Source organism: Coturnix japonica, chromosome 14 (assembly GCF_001577835.2).
Source record: "Coturnix japonica isolate 7356 chromosome 14, Coturnix japonica 2.1, whole genome shotgun sequence".
NCBI lineage: Eukaryota > Metazoa > Chordata > Aves > Galliformes > Phasianidae > Coturnix > Coturnix japonica.
In genome coordinates, this window is record NC_029529.1 from 7832030 (window position 1) to 7851228 (window position 19199).

The 19199-nt window shown below is 42.8% G+C and overlaps 1 protein-coding gene across 2 annotated transcripts in view; it reads left to right on the plus strand.

The window, feature by feature from the left end:
• The window catches only part of XYLT1 (xylosyltransferase 1), a 138050-nt gene that overhangs the window by 70087 nt on the left and 48764 nt on the right, over positions 1–19199 (plus strand). For both annotated transcript variants that reach the window (XM_015876853.2, XM_015876852.2), the window contains exons 3-4: positions 12094–12266; positions 12852–13054. In XM_015876853.2, coding sequence (XP_015732339.1) covers positions 12094–12266; positions 12852–13054 — 376 coding nt within the window. The remainder of the gene's footprint in view (positions 1–12093; positions 12267–12851; positions 13055–19199) is intronic.

Sequence of the window (19199 nt, forward strand, 5' to 3'; positions counted from 1 at the left end):
GCTTTGGATGCTCACTAATAATGTTCTCAGCAGTGAGCAGCATGGGGCTGGCTGGCTGGGCTGCTGGGGGACCCACATGTTCCCTCAGGGCACTGCTGGCGGCTCCTCCTGGTTCTGCTGGGCGACATGGATTCCTTGGGCTGCCCGCACATGCTGAGCCCTTCTCACATCGCAGAGCTGCTTCCGAGGGATTCATACCCAATGTAAAAATAAGCGGGGGATCATTGGAGGGGGGAAGCACTTGGTCTTATGAGAGCTGGAAACAAAACCACAGGACGGCACCTGGATTTGTCCCTTGATGGATAAGACTGGGAAAAGAAATGAAATCCTCGTTCAGATGGTAACTAAACGTAAGGGAGACTGAACGTGCAGTGCAAGTTCCTTTCCCTTCTTAAGGAAGGACATATTGTTGAACACCAGTGCTGCAGTTTTCTTTGAATAATAGAAAGCCTTTTGGGTTTGGACATGGAGATGGAAAATACTATCATCCAGAGAAATGGGATGTCCAAGTGTGTTTGCATCTTAAAGCAGTATGAATTTATTTCAACTTAATGTAAAGCTATCTGTCTGCAGTAGCATGAAGTTGCACTAAAAATACCTTCGAATCCTAGTTTGTCCAGAATTCAGGCAAAAAAGAAAAACCATCCATCATCCCTGAGTACGTTTCGAAGCTGAGAAGACATATTTCATCACTTGCATAAATCTTGAGTAGAAATAATTGTGATTTGACAATTTGCATTATCTTAGTTGAGAACTGAAAGTGGTAACTTGGAGCTGGTCTAAATTGATGCCGCCTCATTTCAGTCAGGCACTGAACCTCAGCAGTTCATGTTCCTTTCGAATGGCGTTTGCCATTCAGCAAATTTTACATTTCTTACAGATTAATTGGGTAAAGCCAGACTGGGAATGGCACAGTGCTGTGCAGAAGGCATTTTGTATCCCCACAACTTCAGGCTTGAAAGAACAGTTACCTCAGCGGGTTGGGCTCCCTACCTGGGCTTGTTTATTGCTTTGAACATCCAGACATACTTTTATGACTCATAATCATCCATAAAGAAATTTAACTGTTATTTAAAATGCTCTGTTGGGAAGGCGCAGTAGCTATTAATTAATTATGCATCAGTAAGGCAACAAAAAGGCAGGCAAAGAAGCAGTTAGAAGTGTTGGCTGGGTCTCTGCTGCCTTCAGAGCTGGATTTATGTCTTGGCTCCCCAGGGTTAGCTCACTGGTGAGCGCTGGGGCCCTTCCATTCATGCTCCAGGCACTTTCCTTACGAAATATTGAATGATGCATGAATATATCCATTAATTAAAAGTAGATCTGAATGTGTCTGATACAGAAGCCTTGCTGGTATGCTGGTGTGAGTTAGGAGGTACAACTGGCTCCTAGCATAAGTGTGGTGCCAGAAACCAGGAGAGGAGAACACAAATGCTCCACAGGTTCTTTGAAATGTAGGAGACTGAAGACTTGAGAAGAGTACAGAGGTACTCTTCTCTTGTACAGACACCCCAAGTCCCCTATGAACTGCTGTTACATCCTGCTAAGCAAAATTTGCAATTGAAGTGTATACTTCAACTAACGAGGTTCATGAACATCAGTTCCACCACATCACAGTGCTGGTGAGGATTAAGGTCAGCACAGAGCTGAGTGTAAGCAGGATTACAGTCACACCAGGTTACAGAGGCAGGAGACACAGTCTGGAGATCGCCTACACCCACTGCTGGCTCCAGCTTGAGCTGCACTCTCCAGTATTTGGTTCCCATTTGACTTCCATGCTGATTACCGTGCTTGCAGCATGTCTTGGTTTTGTGCGGTAATTGGTAATCTGGAAAATTTGTGCATGCAAAGATTGGTGTGCAAGATTTAATATTGGTTCCTGCTGTCATGCTGACAACGAATTAGCATTCTGGACTCTGTAATATGTTCTCAGCAGGCACACGTAATTAAAGTGAGCACACGTTGGGTTTCATATTAACAGTCAAACCACCTTTGGCAAAAGGTCTCTGTTCCTTTGGGATTATGCACTAAGGCGATGTAATTGTGGTGTCAGGTGTAGCTGTTATTTTAAAGTATTTTTACGTCAGTGTATTAACCCTTTGCACAGCAGTCGACGTTTGGATATGAGTGATTTTGTTGGAATAAAAAGGCTGCCAGCAGACAAGCATCCTCTTTCAGATCTCTTCAGCTCTGAGAACATTCTCCTCTTGAACATCAAGTATTTGGTCATAACGTGTTGAATAAGTTTACAGAGATTTCACGAACTGAAATTGGTTTTGCATTGAGGAGGAGATGGTACTTCGTGTGATGGAGAAGAAGTGAGATTTGAAAGAAATTGCCCCTCAGCTGAGTTTGGTTCTTTTAGCTAAAATGGGGAGTTGTTAAGGAAGCTCAAAGTTGATCTGCATTTATATACATGAAGAATTGTTCAGAGCTGAAACATGAGTCAGCTGAGCAGATTGTGGCTCAGATGTGCTGATTCTCTTTTGATACTGATTTAATGCTGCCAATTCGCCATTGATTTCAAATGAGTGACTCCTGCTTCATAGCAGGGGACGAGCTGAGATGCATTCAGCAGATGAATCTCTTTGGTGTGTAGTCTTTGAGCTACAGGAAGAACAAACTCCACAGCTGTGTAAGGGTGGGTGCCCACAGCTGCAGCAGTAATAGGAGACTTGGCAATACCTGTGGCAATACCCTCTGGTCTGGTGTCTTTGGGGTGTTTTCCCCTTTTTTACATCAGAGGTGCCAGCATGAGGTTCCTTACTGATCCCTCTGGCATATGGGGAGGCTCATAACCAGTTTCCCAACAGACTGTTGAGATTTTCTCCCAGTCTCTTTTCCCCTGCACCTCCTCATCCCCCAGCTGCTGGAGATGTGCTGCTGTTACCTGCAGGCTGTGCTCGGTGCCCTGGGCTGCACAGACCTGCAGCTGAGGCAGTGGTGAGCCTGGGGTTGTCACTGTTGTGCTCTGCCCAGAGCCTGTGCTTTCCCTGCTATTGATTTTTCTTTTACGTAAGCATGCCAATCTGTGAGTTGTTTCTTGTGTTTCACACTTTCTCATCTCCCAAATGAGTTTTCCTTAGCAGCTTTGCTGCCAGTTGAAGGTTTTTCTGTCCTGCTTTACCATGAAAGCCAAGTTGTGAATGAACTGTTTAGTTCGGAGCTCCAGACTTTAAGCAAACAGGGACTGAATGACATCTTAGCATGGTGTATTTTGTTTTTCAGCCTCCCCTTGTGGCAGGATTGGTCAGTCAGCCTGTGTATTGGAGAGCAGGTGGCAGGAAGAAAGAATTGTATTGGAAGCCGATGCTATCCGGATTACACCTAAAACTTCAAAGCATTTTTTCAGCACATGCTTTCCCTGATTTGAGCACGTAACTCCTTGGACTTGTGCCCTGCTCACAGTGTGCTGCACCGCCGTGTTGTGCCTGAAGGTTCTCACTCCTGCACTGGGCTCTGTGCTGGCATAGGTGGGAGCTGCAGGTGCAGAGCCAAAGTAATCTTGGGAATAATAATATCCATTGTGATCTTTGTCTTTAGAGAAGAGGTCAGTGTTAAGATTGCAGTTTTCAGCATTGGGTAGGTACTCATTTTTTTTCTGGGGCAGAACAGACTCCTCTATGGGTTGCAGCTCCTTGACATCCTGAGGCATGGCAGCCTGGTTAAGATCCGTGGGAAATCTGGAGCTCCAGTTTATAAATGATGCTGTTATTGCAGGAATGCGTTGCTCATATGAATTCTCCCTGGATTCTTTTAGCTGCAGACAGTAACTTATTTAGTCAAAAAAATATTTTTCTGCCTATATCATTTTATTGTTGTTGTTGGCTTTTGTTGTTGTCGTTTTTACAGCAAAACTGAAATGTCTACAGAAAAAAAACCACACTTCAGTTTGGTTTTGTTGCACAGTTTCCTGTGCCATCAATTAGATTTTCTTCTGCTGGTGGTACACTAATGGCACAGAGCAATAGAATGATGAGTCCTTTGCTTTAGTGACAATATTGCACGTTTTGTCTCTGTTTTTTGTCCCTAAATATGAGTGTGGATATACATACATCCTTGTGAAACCAGTCCAAATAATGTTCATGAGAACATAAAGCATAAAGCATCATCCTGGCTGAGATAGATGAGGTAGTAACTTGTTGCTTGGTTGCAAACCCTGTTGGCTCAGGCGAATGAGTGGTAAAAGGGCAGCATGCCCACCCACCTGCTGGGACCTCAGTCCTCTTACTGGTAATGCATTTCAATAGTTGCTGTCCAGTTGTGGAAGAAGGAATTTAAATGATGCATTTCTCCCGTGTATTTAATTCTGTGTCTTTATGAATGAAAAGGAGTTTGGTATTTAAGATGTGTTACCCATCTGGTGAGCCAGGGACTGTCAGGTGATGGACGCGCATGGTGTGCTGCAGCATTGGCAGGGGCTCAGGGCTGTGCTGATGGCAGAAGCGGGGGGTTGAGCAGCCATGGGAGCAGCCATGTGCCTGCAGCGCTGATCGCAACACAGCATGGAATTGAAGATATGATTTTCAAGGCGCCCTAATTGGATTAGAGGGATTGTATTAAAGATATGTTGACTATGAAATGTTTAGAGGATTAATGCTCCATGATTTTCTTCTTAAACCATCTGCACTAATCCCCCTTGATCAGCAGCAGCTTCTGGAAGGCACTGCGGCCAGAAAGGCAGCCCAGCCCCACTGCTGGCCATCCCTGAAGAGCTGGAGTTTGCACTTGTGTGAGGATTGCCGTTCCTCTCTTTCTCCTCTGTTTGACCTATGCATCTATGATGAAATCCAGCTAAAGGAGTGCAGCACTATTTATTATTCAGATGTTATTGTAGCTTCGCATACCATATGAGTAATCTTCAGAAGTCTGCCAAAGGAGCCACTGTTAATTGCTTACAATAGAATATATTTGCTGTTGGAAATGTCACAACATAATTATGTTCTATTTCTCTGTCTGACAAGTAATATACTGGAAGAAAATTGGTCCTCTTTTTCTTCCCTGTTGGGTAAAATTATTCATGCTCACCCTTTCAGTAGCGTACGTGATAGCAAGCATTCTTGAAGTACAAGAGCTAATCAATGATAAAATAATTAATGTGTCACTATTCAGACAGATAAATGAAAAATACATCATATAGGAAGCGCGAAGTACACAGGGTAAGGTTACGAAAATTTAAATTGCACAGAATTAGCTGATTTAATGCACATTATACAGAAAGACATAAAAGAAGTGCACTGATGGATGCCAGTATTAAGGGAAGGCCCAGGTCTTGGAAATGTCTCGTGATTCTATCTGACAGCCCCGGTTCCTGCTCATCAGAAGGCCTTTGTTGTTGGGTGAGTTGGCCAGGTTCAGTGGTCAGCAGGGCTGGAAGCAAAAAGGGAATGACCACATGATACAGCCCTGCTGCTTGGAGCAGCCTTGGGTAAGCCATTGCTTACCAGTGTCCTGTGCCATGCGGGATATTTCAGAGTTCTGTTTTCTGCCCATGGGCTGACACATTATGCTATGAATGCAGAAATTGTATTTATTTGGGAAGCCAATCTCTGAGGTGCAGCATTTAATCATATGTTTTATTTTAAACATATCAATTATGATTGTTTTTTCACTAACCCACCAGTGCATACAGTGCGAATGTATGCACACCGAATGTGCGTATATCCACAGTATGTACACATCAGTGATTCCGATGTCTCACACATCTTTGATTTCCACAATGTGAGATCCCTATAAGCAATCAAATTCATCACAGTGCTACAGCTTTGGAAATCCATGGAGCTGGGTGAGATGTGGCTCTGGAGTGGAGCTGCCTGTGTATGTGCTATTTATCTTCCATCTCTATGAAGAAGTTCCTATTAATTTCACTTGCAGAGCAGGTAGTGTCAGATAAAATGTAAGTCTGAACTTTGGCAGTGTTTTCCAACACGTGCCGTAGGTCTGCAGGTTTATTTTTGCTGTGTTGTTAGTGCCAGTCCTTCTCAGTGCCTAACTAGGCCTGTTCAGACCATGCCAATTACCTGCAAAAATCAAGAAAGACCGGTTTAAATGCTAGTTTGAAGCTTGAGACTCGATAAGGCTGTGTTCACTTTGGGTGTGTTGTGATGATTTTGTTGCTTTCTTGCTGTCTTGATTGCTCCGTAGCATTGGGTTTGCTTTCAAGTCTAGTAATGTCATTGTATATAGTCAAAAAAGTAATACTAATTTAAAAGGCATTGAGTGTTTGCCCTAATAATGTAATTGGCTGTTAAGTGACACTATGAATATTATTATTAGGAAATACATTCAGCATTCATTCATTTCCTGTTACTTTCTGGTGTTTTTTCTTTCTTCTCAAGAATTGGTGGCAAAAGGGAGAGAAGTCTGTCTAACGCTGCAGCAGAGCTACAAGTAATTGAGATGTGCCTTGCGGGAACGTGGTCATTTCCATCACTAGAATGGTCAGAATTGTGAGCTTGATAGTTATCATGGTAAATGAAGATTAGTGTGTGTTGTAAGAGCAGTGTAGCAGTGTCTGGTAATCACACTGCCACTTGCAGAACGTAGCAATGCTTTCAATAACTCCTTGAGGCTGGCTGCAAGGCAAGGCAGGATTTGTATTTGGAGCTCAGCAGGCTGCTTCCACACCCAGCGCTGCCTCTGTGCTTTGCAATCCCACTCACGCAATGTGTTGGCATAGCACACACGTGTCATCTGAAGTTCTGCACTGGGGTTGATTTTGCACAGTCCTGTGTTATTGCAACAGCTTCAGGATAGAGAAAACAGCAATCTTTGTTCTCAGGGTTCTTCAGTGTGAATCCTTCGTGTGGTGTGGAGAATGCCCTGCACGATTTCTGGCACAGGTTTCTCTTGTATCTAATGGTCTGTATCCTCCCCAATGGGGCAGTGGTTCTTGGATGAGTGTTTGCAGTGGTGCACATAACACATAAGTTAAGCAGCTCTGACAGGAGGATGACAGAACAGGGATGGAAATGTTTTCTTTCAATTTCCAAAATAGAAAATCATCTTTTTTTTTTTTTCTTTCCTCTGAAAATATAGAAACAATTCATTGTCTTATGATCCAGTTGTGAATATGAAACAGTTCTCCATGTGTCCTCTCACCTCCCACCTTCCTTTCTTCATACACACTTTATTTTTCTGTTCAGTGAAGGTAGAAATCCTTCAGCATAAAGGTTACAATGAAACAACCCAAATCCGTGACTGTAGCCATTTTCCCTTACTGTATTGAAGTTCTGCAGGGGCACAGAACTGCTTCATTGTTCATTAATTCACTGCATAGAAACTTGCAGTGATCTCCTGCGAGGCTTTGTCCAGCTGTAAGGCAGGGACTCCTCTCCTCTGGCTGCCCTCAGCCTGTGCTGCTGTCTGACACCGTAACAGCAGGCCCAGCTTGCCCACATCAGCCCCTTTGTTCCAGGCAGGGCTTCTGCTCAGCATGGGAGAACATTACTGAAATCTCTCTAATGCTAAACAGACAAGTCATCAGGTGCTTGTACATCACGTCTCGCTGCTCCCCACCTACCTTACATTGATTTTTGCTTATGGGTTACTTGATCGTGTGAACTTACAGAGGATCATAAATTGCTTCTGTAATTCATGGAAGAGGCTGGGAATGAGAAATACTTGAGCGGAGTTGTTGAGATAAAACATGACTGCAAAAAAATAATTGAATATGCACTTTTCAATAGCAGCATAATTTCTGAAGTTTTATCCCAAGTCCTCAATGCCAGTTTGCAGATAGTAACTGTGGGTAACTGCAATTGTAAAGAAATCTGCAGATCATAACCAGGAGCGTTTCATTTTGTAAGTCATAAGCATTCCTCACAAATCTGCATGCCCTGGGGACAGCTGCATGGAAGATCTCTGCTGATTCCACCTCTTCTGCTTTGCTGAATGCACTAAAACCCAGTAAGAGAAGGCGTGTGTGGGGCCAGTCATGTGAATGAATTGCAGCAGGAGCCAGGTGTGCTTTGCTAAAGGCAAAACCTGGGCAGAGGTGACCATCATTGCACTGAGCCCCCATGGTCTGAGCACGGTGCTTGTGCCTGTTGGGAGGCTGGGGCTGTTTTCAGGCTGTTGAACCAAGACTTCGCATAAGATCCTAAAGGCTCACCAGTAAGTCACCACAAAGCTGTTTGTTTTGTTGCTTTTATATATACGTATATAAATACACCCTGCCAGCTACTTCTTCTGCTTGTTGTGTTAGAAACATTCAAGTTTCTAAGTAGAGATATTTTTTCATTCTTGTCTCCATCTGAACACAGCAAAACTGTCTTTGCTCCGCACTAACCAAAATGGAAAAGGTTTCGGACTGAGCCAAACCTGGATATTTCCAGCCTCCTGGGTTATTATGAGTGCTGAGGAATTAGAACAGAGGAACCTATAGAGAAAACCTGCAACTACTGCTCAGTGGCTGAAGTGGTTTCAGGGAAGGGAATGGGGCTGCTCCTGTGCACTCAGGCAGGGATGCAGAGCTCTGCCTCTATGAAGTGCTAAGGGCCAGGATTCCTGTTGTACTGGTAGCTATCTGATTGTGTTATGGATGTGATATTGGTGAATAGGGTGCTGAACTGCACAGCAATACCTCTTGTGATGTCCTCTGTCAGCTGATTCATGGTATCAAGGCCTGGCACATGCACAAAGCAGTGTTCAGGTTGAGTCTGCAGCATCCAGGCAATCTGCTGAACAGACAGGACGATGCCAGGATTAGAATAGAAATGGATGGATTCATTTACAAAAAATAATGTGGCTCACAGAATTCATTAAAAGGCTGCTTGGTGCTGCTAGAGAAGTCTGATGATCTCATTAATTAGTGCTAGAAGTAATAGATTAGTTGGTTCTGAGTTCTGTTGGTGGATGATTGAGCATTATATGGCACCACAACAAATAGGAAAGTGATTGCACAATGTTTATTACTCTGGCATTTAGTAATACTGCAGTGGTTGAAGAATAAACTCTTAATTATGAGTATTGATTTCTCTGGGGCTTAGGAAGTGTAAGCTGGAGCTGCACTGGAGGTTTGCCTGTTACCTGCAAAGAGATGTGTTTTCCTACTGGCAGACCTCAATGTTGAGCAGGAAGCCAGAAAGGCAGCTTCCATTTTACCAAGTAAGTTGATAAAAGGCATTTTGTCACAGAGCTGAAGGCTGCTTTTTTTAATGTGACGTGAAGGGCTATAGTGTGCCACATGCAGGATAGATCTGGTAGGAGCACTGCTGTTAGTGCTGTTCTACTCTTCACATTGTTTATACAGCTCTGAACTCCTACTGTATTTATTGAGCAAAAGGATACTCGGTGTTTCACCTTGTTCCAAAATCCAGCTGGTTCTCTATTATCAGCAGAGCAGTCTGCAGCATAGAGAATGCTCATCAGCCCCAGACTGGAAACAGAGAAGTGCCCATATAGAGCTGTAGTAGCAGATACTCTGACGTATGGAAAAAACATGACGTTCTTCATGAAATTCCAGGCAGGCAGGGAAAGGATTAGATCAAAGAAGTCAAAATAGTGCGCAGGTGGAAAATGAGACTGAAAAAAACCTGAACCTTAAAAGGCAGAAGGAAGAAACACATGGAAAAAGAGGAAAATAGCAGAGTGGAGAGTAAGTCAGTGCAGGAATTTATTAGTGAAACCCGACGAAGTGAGGTGGCATTTCAGATGAAAATTCAGGAGGATTTTGTTTTCAGTAGTTGCTGTGTAAATGATAGTGTGGATACTGAAAGCAAGTGAGTTTAAAATAAAAGACCCACAATATGGCTATTTTAAATTCTCATCACCTTCTACATATCATTGCAGAAAGCCACTAATTTCAGTAAAGAGGTATCCAAAAATGTAATGAAAACCACTAAAAATGTTTGTGCCCACTGATGGGACATGGCCAGCTTGAAATCAGAGCAATTTAAATGAAAAATGGCTTGTTTTAGCTATCGCAATTGCCCTTCATTCTCCTGTCAGTTCTCCTTGCGTGTTTCCATTCTTTCATGGTCCCTTTGTGTCCCTGCTGCTGAGCAGAAGCCCTGAGCACACACATGGGGAGGCTCAGCAGTGATGTAGGAGAAACAGAAGAACCGAGTGTACATAAATGCCATAGTGGGCAAACTGGATGTGATAGAAGAAATGAAATTTAAATTCTGTTCTAATCTTTTAATCTGAGTTCATCTGAGTCTTATTGAGTTAGTGGATGATTTCGTAAAGAAATGCCATTCAAGTTGGTGGTGTCCTTTTTAAAATTAAGAGTGACTCATGGGGGTAGAGATTTTTTGATAGGCAGACTGAACACATCTTGGGGCATTAAAGCTGCATTGATCTGTGAGCAGTACCGCTGCAGATAGACTTTCTGTGAGGGGCTGCAGGGAGGTGAAGATCATTCACATGGGACAGTTAGGCACATAGCTGACTTCCAACCCTATATGTAGTACAGCAAAGAGCCTTACTGCAGAGACTGGATGCGCTTCTCACATGGATAGCTTTTCGTGGCCTCCAGGACAGAAGAAACATGTTCTTATCTAGGGCAAAGCACTACAGAGTCATGGCTGAAGAGGGAAGCCTGGAGGGAGACTCACTGGAGATGCTGAAACCATCCCTTTCCATCACATGATGCTGCCTTCTGGTGCTGATCTGTCTTGTGGTTATCTAAAGAAGCATTTTGAATACTCAAAAGTGCACAAACCTATTGCATGTGCTCTCTGTGTGTCTCTGGACACGCTTCTCTGCTCTTCTTTACCACACTGGGGGGCTGCTTTCCTGCTGGGGGGACCAAACTCCCCACCCAGCTGTCTGGTCTGATTGAGCTGGTTATTTGTCGGATACATCACATTGAGTCTGAAGGATCCTGTGAGTCCAGAGCAAGGTGTATGGATAAAGTTAATGTTCTTGTATGTGATCACAGCTGCTACTTTCACCTGGGGCAGCTCATGTATGTCCATTTCCACACCTTTCTATGTAGTGTTAAGTGAGTGTTTGAATCCTGCTCACCTTCACTTATATTTCCAATAGTTAAGTATGTATTTCCAATATAATTAGAAGTTCAGGCTTTTCAGGATGGTCAGTGGTCAGATAGATTTTCCTTTCTGACAGAATGAATCAAAAAGTGCACATACAAAAAATTGTACCTTTTTTCTTTTGAGGAGCTTAATTGCATTTCAGACAATGGTACTGCCTGGAAAAAAAATGTAAGGGGGAAATGGAGTCGGGGTGGTTTGGAGTTTGTTAATCTTTGAGGTACTTTCCTTCTGCTTACATGCAAAATTTCAAGTTCCTCCTAAAACATTTCTGTTGAGTAAGATCCTGACAAGGTCAGAGGAACGAAGGTGTTGTTTGGTGAGGGATGAGTGGTAGTTTTTTGGATAAAATTAGGTTTTTCTTCTATTGTGATCAGATTTTTCAGTTGAAGAGGTGTTACACAAAACCAAAACAGGGCATTCTACATGCCTGAGTAAAAATGTCCCTTCAGCACTTACCAGTACATCCTGCCATAAACCTACAGTGTGGTGGTTTCCTTAGAAAATTGAGGCTGTAAATTCCTCTGTTAATATAAAAAATAAAACACATAGATTTGAGAAAGGATTGTAAGGCCCAGTCTCACACATGGAGAAGGAGAGGTGCACAGGATGCCATTTAAACGTTCAAGGCTATGCCTGCTGTTCCAAATAGATGCTATCTGTCAAAGTAATCCTCAGCTGCTGTTAAATAGCAGTTTTAGCGGCCTCTCAGCAGAGCTGTGCTGATCAGAGGGATGAGGGTTTGATGGAGCGAGGGGTTTCTTGCTGGAGGAGTTAGCTTTGGCATTTTGCAAATACTTTGAACAGCACTTAGAAACTTTGAGGGGATTGCTTTGAAGATGGAAGTGTGTGTGTCCAGGCAGAGCTTGGTGTGACCAACTCAAAGAAGGAGCTCAGTATTTCTGATCCTACCCCATGCTCATGTGGCTCAGTCTGGGTGGAAGCTTCCATGTGGGGACGGTCTTGGTGGAGCACGGGCTGGCACTCCTTGGAAGCTCTCAGTTCCCCTTAGAGACTGGTTTTGAAAGAAAGAGCCAAGGGGAAATGTGTGCTGCTCTCAGATACACTCAGAGATGTCCTGTGTTTTGTTTTTGAACAGGAAAAGCCAACAACAATGTACAGTGGGATGAGGACTCCGTAGAGTACATGCCAGCCAATCCAGTCAGGATCGCATTTGTCTTGGTTGTTCATGGCAGAGCTTCTCGGCAGCTCCAACGCATGTTTAAGGCTATTTACCATAAAGACCATTTTTATTACATTCATGTTGACAAGGTAATATATCACTGGTTATAAATTGCCTGTCTCACCATCTGTCAATCTACCCATCTTTGTCATCTCCTTCATCCTCTCTTTACCTCTGCTGCATAAAGTGCGTGTCATTTCTTGTCTTTCCATCTGTTGTATGTTTAGAGCCACTTTCTGTATAACTCTTCCTTATTATCTTGTCTTTGTAAGAGCCTTCATCTCTTCGTGTATGTCTTTGAGTATCTCTCCACTTAGTAATTGACAAGTTGCTGCAGACTTTCTGCAGTGGCCTCTTGGATGGAGAACTGACCCTTGTGGCAGCTCAAGATGTGGGTATTCACAGCTACCTAGGACCTACTGATGAGAAATTATAAATAAGCATTAACTGTACTGACTAACAATTACTCCAGTTGTAATAAAACGAGCTAATAGAGGGAGCTCTGCACATTTCTGAATTAACATTTTGCAGAGGAAGGTTGTGCATGTAGCAGGTGAAGGCAAAGCAGTGGCAACACTCAGGTAGTCAAGAAATACAGCTACTGGTTAGTCAATGCAGGGAGGGACAATTTTGGGCAGAGTAACTTGAATGTGTCACTTTTTTCTCCTGTAAAGCGATCCAATTACTTACACCGGCAAGTGCTGCAGTTTGCTAACCAGTACCCAAACGTGAGAGTCACTTCCTGGAGAATGGCAACTATCTGGGGAGGAGCGAGTCTTCTGTCCACCTACCTGCAGAGCATGAGGGACTTAATGGAGATGAATGACTGGCCATGGGATTTCTTCATTAACCTCAGCGCCGCTGACTACCCAATCAGGTACAGCAAGTCTTTTAAGCACATTTAAACACGTGTCTTGTTCCTAAGGGAAGTAAGTACTGATGTAAGGGACAGTGTTTCCGTGCTGCAAGAGATAGAGGTCAGAAGAGCAGTTTCTTCTGTTTTACAGCAGGAGACACCTCTTGGTGAGGCTGGTGTCTGATAACCATGCTTTTGCCTTGGAGACAGTCACTTTAATGTACCCTGTGCATCTGTGGCTGCAAGCAGGTTAGCTGAACCAGTTCTTCACTTTCAGTGAGGAAGCAGGTGCTGCTCTATTTAATCCCAATTTCCAGCAAGGGGCACCTAGAAGAGAGGCTGAGTAAAGTAATGGGAAACACCAGAGCTAAATGAACTCCAGGTGTGGAGAGATTGCTCCCTGCCAGGGCTCTGATCAACAGTTTGATTTGATGTCTCAGAAAGCGTTGAAGGTGTGAATGTTGATTCAGTGAAGGTAATGTTCTGTTCTTCCCTTTTTTTAGTACTTTTTCTGCAGAGGATAATGTGACAAATAAGTTGCTAGGAGTCAATTATATCTTCAGCACCAACCATTGCCTGAATGTCTCTATTCAGACACCATCAGGGAAAAAAACTTCACACATCACCACATGACAAGGCTTGTGATTTTAAGTGAAATTACATTCTTTCTGCATTTACATAACCCAGGCCCTACAGCTGCATTGAGTTTACTACATTATGCAAAAGTAGGCCATAAAAAGGGGAAGGAGAGTAAAAACTACAAAAAGCAAAGAACAACTGTGCTTCAGTTGTTGTTTCTAGGCTATAAGAATTATCAGGAAGAGAGAAGGAGGAAGTTCTCCTTGTGACATCTGTTTCCCTTCATACTGAAAGGAGTCAAGAAAAGGGAAATAACTTTCTTGGGTAATTCTCCAATAAGTGATGACGTTATGTGCTCTTAATACCAACAGAGAAGAAATGTATTAGCAGAAGGCAGTAAAAAGAGTTGGTTAGATTTCTGCAAAGTATCTCTCAAATAATGGGTCCTTTTCTGAATGTTCCTTCTCAGACAGGAATTCCCACAGAAGTGTGAATTGAAAACTACGTGAGCTTTGGCCTTAGGGATTTCTGTAAGAAGTGGCAAAAGGCTTTGGGCCCATTTCTGAGCACTGTCAGTAAAATGCAACATTTTTTGGGGAGGAAAACTAGGCAGGAATACAAGAGACACAGACAGTGAATTGATATTGGACCAAGGGAGTTTGAGCTAAGAACTCCCTGTATTTCGCATTGTATCTGATTTGGTGTCCTACAGGAATAGCTGTAGCAATTTTGTCTTACTATGTGTAATTGTAAAGGAGATCGTGTAACGTTTGGTGTGTCTCCTGAGTTCTGCAAAGAAGTAGCTTTTTAGGCCCTGTAATTTATTTTCCTGCTCAGGAATCCTGCATTGATGATAAAAAGTAGAATAACACAAGGCAACAGAGGGGAAAGGTAGGTGATGGGACTTTGAATCAAGTAAGATAAATTATAAGAGAAGAAATGGTTGGAGGTGTAGTGTAATTACAGGATAGTCCCAGCAGATGTATCCAGTTACCATGCTGTGGTATTGTGTTCACCCTAAACACAGTCTTGTAGTGCTGAGGCTGTGACCTGCGGCATTCTCAGATGCTCTGTGGAACAAGTGAAACCTCAGGGCCAGATGGGATCAGTCACTTACAGATGTGGCCATAAACAGCCACAGGATTTGTTGAGTAGACTGAAGTCAGTTCTGCATTAATGGATTCTTTGTAGTGATGCCGTGGTATCTTAAAGTCATTCGAACTCCAAACAAGTGCCAATTCAGCTGGAAAAATTCCAGGCCTTTGCTTCTTGGTGGTGGGAATTGTTTCTGTCAAAGCATTCTACTGTCAGAACTGTTGGATACAGGCTCCCTCCCAACATGATGCGCTTCAACGCAAAGTAAAATGCCTTTTTTAATGCTATGACTTCAATAACAGTGAATTACAGGTGCTGTAAAATTTTTTGAATGTGGACTATTACGGCTATAAACCCTAGAAAATGTTAGCTCATCAAAAATATGTATGAGTCCATTTAATTTCCGTAGCAGAGGTGCTTTAAATTAATATTCTTTATGATCTTTGGGAAGGCACTACCTGACTGCATATACCGCACAGAGAGCTGGTTGTTTGTTCAGGAAATAGTAAATAGGGTGTTTGAGGGTTTTTTGCTTTTTCCAGACGTTAGGCCATGATTTGTTAGATAATGGGCTAGAGGCACTTCTCACACTGGGTTAGTCATATTGCAGTGTTTTTAGCTAGGCTTCCCTGCATAAGAACATATGAATTTTGTGGATTAATAGTTTTTATCCAGAGCTGCTTCACATTAAGCTTTCGTTTCCCATCTGCCATTCCATCTGTAATACTGAAACCTTTACTACTTCTCTTCTGATAATAAAAGCTAATCCAGCCTTATAAGTCAGGAGAACACATTCTATATGCGGGGTTAATTCTGTATGATGAAGCCTAAATCTGTCTGGGGAGCAGTCTGCTATGCTCACAGGCTACATTACAAGTACTGGGAACCCTTCATCTTTCAGAAGAGATGCCTGGAAGCACATGTCAAGGATCACAGCGTATAAAGGCACAGGGAGAAGAAAGAAAAAAGATCAGAACCATTCATATGGGGAGGGGAGCAATTCAAACTGAAATAAAACATACGCAAGCTAAGAAAATGTGAATATCCCCGTTACTGTACTTCATGCCTTAGTGTTTAGTTTTTGAAGCCTTGGTGGAGTCTGTTGGTCCGATACATACAGTGAAGTCCTCACTCATGTGCTTCTAGTTGTAACTGCGGTAGAAATCGCTCACAAGGTCTGAGCATAGAGGTACCTCTGACAGAAATATTCTGTTTCCCTCTCACCATGAGGCAGTCGGCTGTTGGTTGGCCTGAGGGAAATGATTTGGAGCAGCATCCAACTTGAATCTGCTCAGCCCTGATAACCATAGTGAGTATGAAAAGGAGGGATGAAATGACAGAGAGATACTTTGGGGCCTACCAAAGTCAGAGTTTTTTACTCTTTCTCTGTTTGCTCTAAGGCTGTGTGGTTTTGGGGTTCTTTTCATTGTTTTAAGGGTTTAAAAGAAGGCACCTGCTTTCAGGTTTCTCAAGATACCATCTCCCACAACTGTAACATTCACAGAGAACAAAAAATATACCTTCCTTTTTCTTTTTTTTTTCATGATTTTTCTTTTGAGGAAGAAGTCTTTTCTTCTGAGAGTCTCTTTCAAAGCTCTGTGGGAAAGCTATCAATGTCTTTATCTTTTTATTTTACATGCCCATCTATTTGCATTATTTATTGCCTCTGACAAACAGCATCAGGTAGTCAGCCTTATCTTCAGGGATTGAAATTTCACTCCCAACAAGGTGAACTATGGTGAGCATCTATTGATGCTGAATGTTTAATGTGCTTTGCTGGAGTCCTTGGATAATGGGGCAGGTGAAGTGTTGCACCACTTAAATGATCTCATTAAACTTCCTAATTTAACAGTGAATGTCATGTCAGTGCTTACCTGGTCACAAAGCTTGTACAAAGGATAGACGTAATGAAACATTTGAACTTTTTGTAATTTACAGTAAATCACTGAATCTCAATCACTAAAGGGATCACCAAATCTAATTGCCAGCTAATGCTCTGTCTTTAATAAAGGTCAAGCGAAATTATTAGCAGAAGCTTGGGGAGTGCTTCAGAATGATAAGAAAATAGAGTGGCTTATTTATGGAGCTGGGAATGCAGATAATACTGATTTTCAGTTATGAGCATTCAGGTATAATAAAAGAAACCCAGTGAAACTATTTGTGTTTTGGTAGTTCATACTATGAAGATGAGTTCATTTTAGGATAAAGGTTTTATTGAAATGTCTTCTTGCATTGTGAAGACTCGGTCAAATGAGATAGTCGAGCTTTTGGTGTGGAACTGAAATATATATCAAAATACTGATAGCATCTGGAGAAGGGTGGGTGCAGACTCTAAGGGAGGAGACTGAATGATCTAAGTGGGACTAGTACTTTCAGCAGCAGGTGCCAAAGTTCATGTAACTTACGATGATCATCTCTGTCAGTCAGAATTGTATTCAAAAATGAAGAGAAAACAGCTGGCAGAGGGCTCCTGAGTGACCTACTCTTGTTTTGTTGTGCTCTCCTATGATCAGTGGTCAAGTTAACCTTTTTAATGCTGAATAGCAATATTCATCTACACATTTCAGTGTTCTGTAGGAACTTGAAGGTTGCCCAATGAAGCAGGTGGACCTTTTTCTCAGGTCAGCGTTTCCAGTCCATCAGCCAGCAGCATACAGGCAGCCTGGCTCTCATCCTTCATTTGCTCCAGCCGACCTGCACTCCTGGTTCTCTAGGGGAGTTGTTAGCAAAGATAACCACCCAAAAACAACAGTTTTGCTTGAATTCCTGCCAGATCTGAGCATGGCAGGCAGCCTTGCAGTGATAAACTGTCCTTTCATTCACCCTTCTTCTTCACAGCTTTCATCTCTAGTAACTTATGTGTCCAGATCCTGCACTTGGGCCACACAAGGAACCAGAAATTGCTTCCTGTGGGTATCAGGAAAAGAAACCAAAGAGAAAATGTTTTGTCACTTTTTGAGTTGATGGCACCACCTGAGGGATCAGCAGTTTCCTTATTTCAGCAGCACATGGGTGACTAACACTACATAAAGTTCATTGGAGATGGTTTTTGCCCTGTATGCCAGATTTCCGATGACCTGCTAAGATTTGTTGTGGACATTTGACCTGAAGGCCAAAGCTTTTAAGCAGATGACTGAGACAGAAGTGAGGCAATGCAGTTTGTATTGAATAAGCAAAGTGGACTCAGGCTCTCCGCTTGCTTTTACAAAGCTTCGCAGCTTTTGCAGTGGGCAGGCTCAAAATGCAGTATTGGGAGCACAAGAAAATCTCTTCGTAGAACTGAAACAAAGAACTGAGCTCTTAGGTGGAGCACTCTAGCTTTATGAGAAGTGTCTGAGACACGGCTGTACCCTCTTGTTGCTGTAAAATTACAAATCTAAAGCCAACAAGGCTGATGGATGCTGAGTAATAGCAACGTGATCGCCGAAGACATTCTCTCAAAAGGCAGTTATGCTCTCAGCTCCTCATCATTTTGACTTAGTCAAACAATCATGTTTTACTGAGGTTCAGACTTCAGAGCCATCTCTTCACAGCTCTTTCCCTCCTGGCAGTACATGTGCTGTTGCTCAATGTGAGAGCCTGTACGAAGGATTTTAGTGTTCCAGGCCTGGGTTTGACCTTGCACTCTGCTCTTGGACCTCTTGCAGCACTGCTCCTATAGTCAGGCCTTGCCCATAGAGCAAGGAATCAGGCAGTAGGGAGATAGTACTTTATGCATGCTTTAAAGCGTGTTTCAAACATGATCCTGAGCTGAAGCACAGGTAAATCATATCTATCGGTGTCAATGGGAGTACAGAGCAGGTAGCTGTGGCAGTACAACATCTGTTAAGATGCCAGTGTCTAAGGTTTTTATCTCGGTGTTGTAGCTGACATCGTATGCAGTTTTCTTTGCTCAGAATATCTTTATCTGGTAAGCCAGACATCAATCCACTCTTAATGCTTCCCAGGAAATCTTCTTTCCTGTCCAGAAAGGGATTTTATCTGTGTTTTCCATGAGTCTGCATTCTCTTAGAGTTTCAGATGTTCTTCCTTAAATCCCTCAAATAACTTTTTCTCCTTCTCATCTCTCACTTCTACAGTGCATTTGCATGAGATTTCTTTTGAGTTTATATTTCTGGTCTGTTATCCCACTTCTCCAGTTTACTGCTGGATTATCCAGTGGTTGGCAGAGCAGTGCTTTTGCACATGCTGTTTGCAGAGGGTGGGGTGAAATGTTGAAATTATTGTGGCTTAAGACTTTTATTTACATCTGGTGTTAACATAATATTTTCTTCACCCTGGCAGTGATGGGAGACCCACCCTTGCTGTGTGCAGCCGCAGCAGATGAGTTTGCTCCTTCTTCACTTCTGCCAGGCTTTGGGCTACAAACAGCTTTTGTTTTTGTAGGATTGTGACATCTACAGCTCTTAGTAGCTTTGTGCCCAGTTGGTACTTCTGGAATGTTCCCTATGGCAGCTTTAGTCTGGCAACAAAAGTTAATGCAGCCCAGACT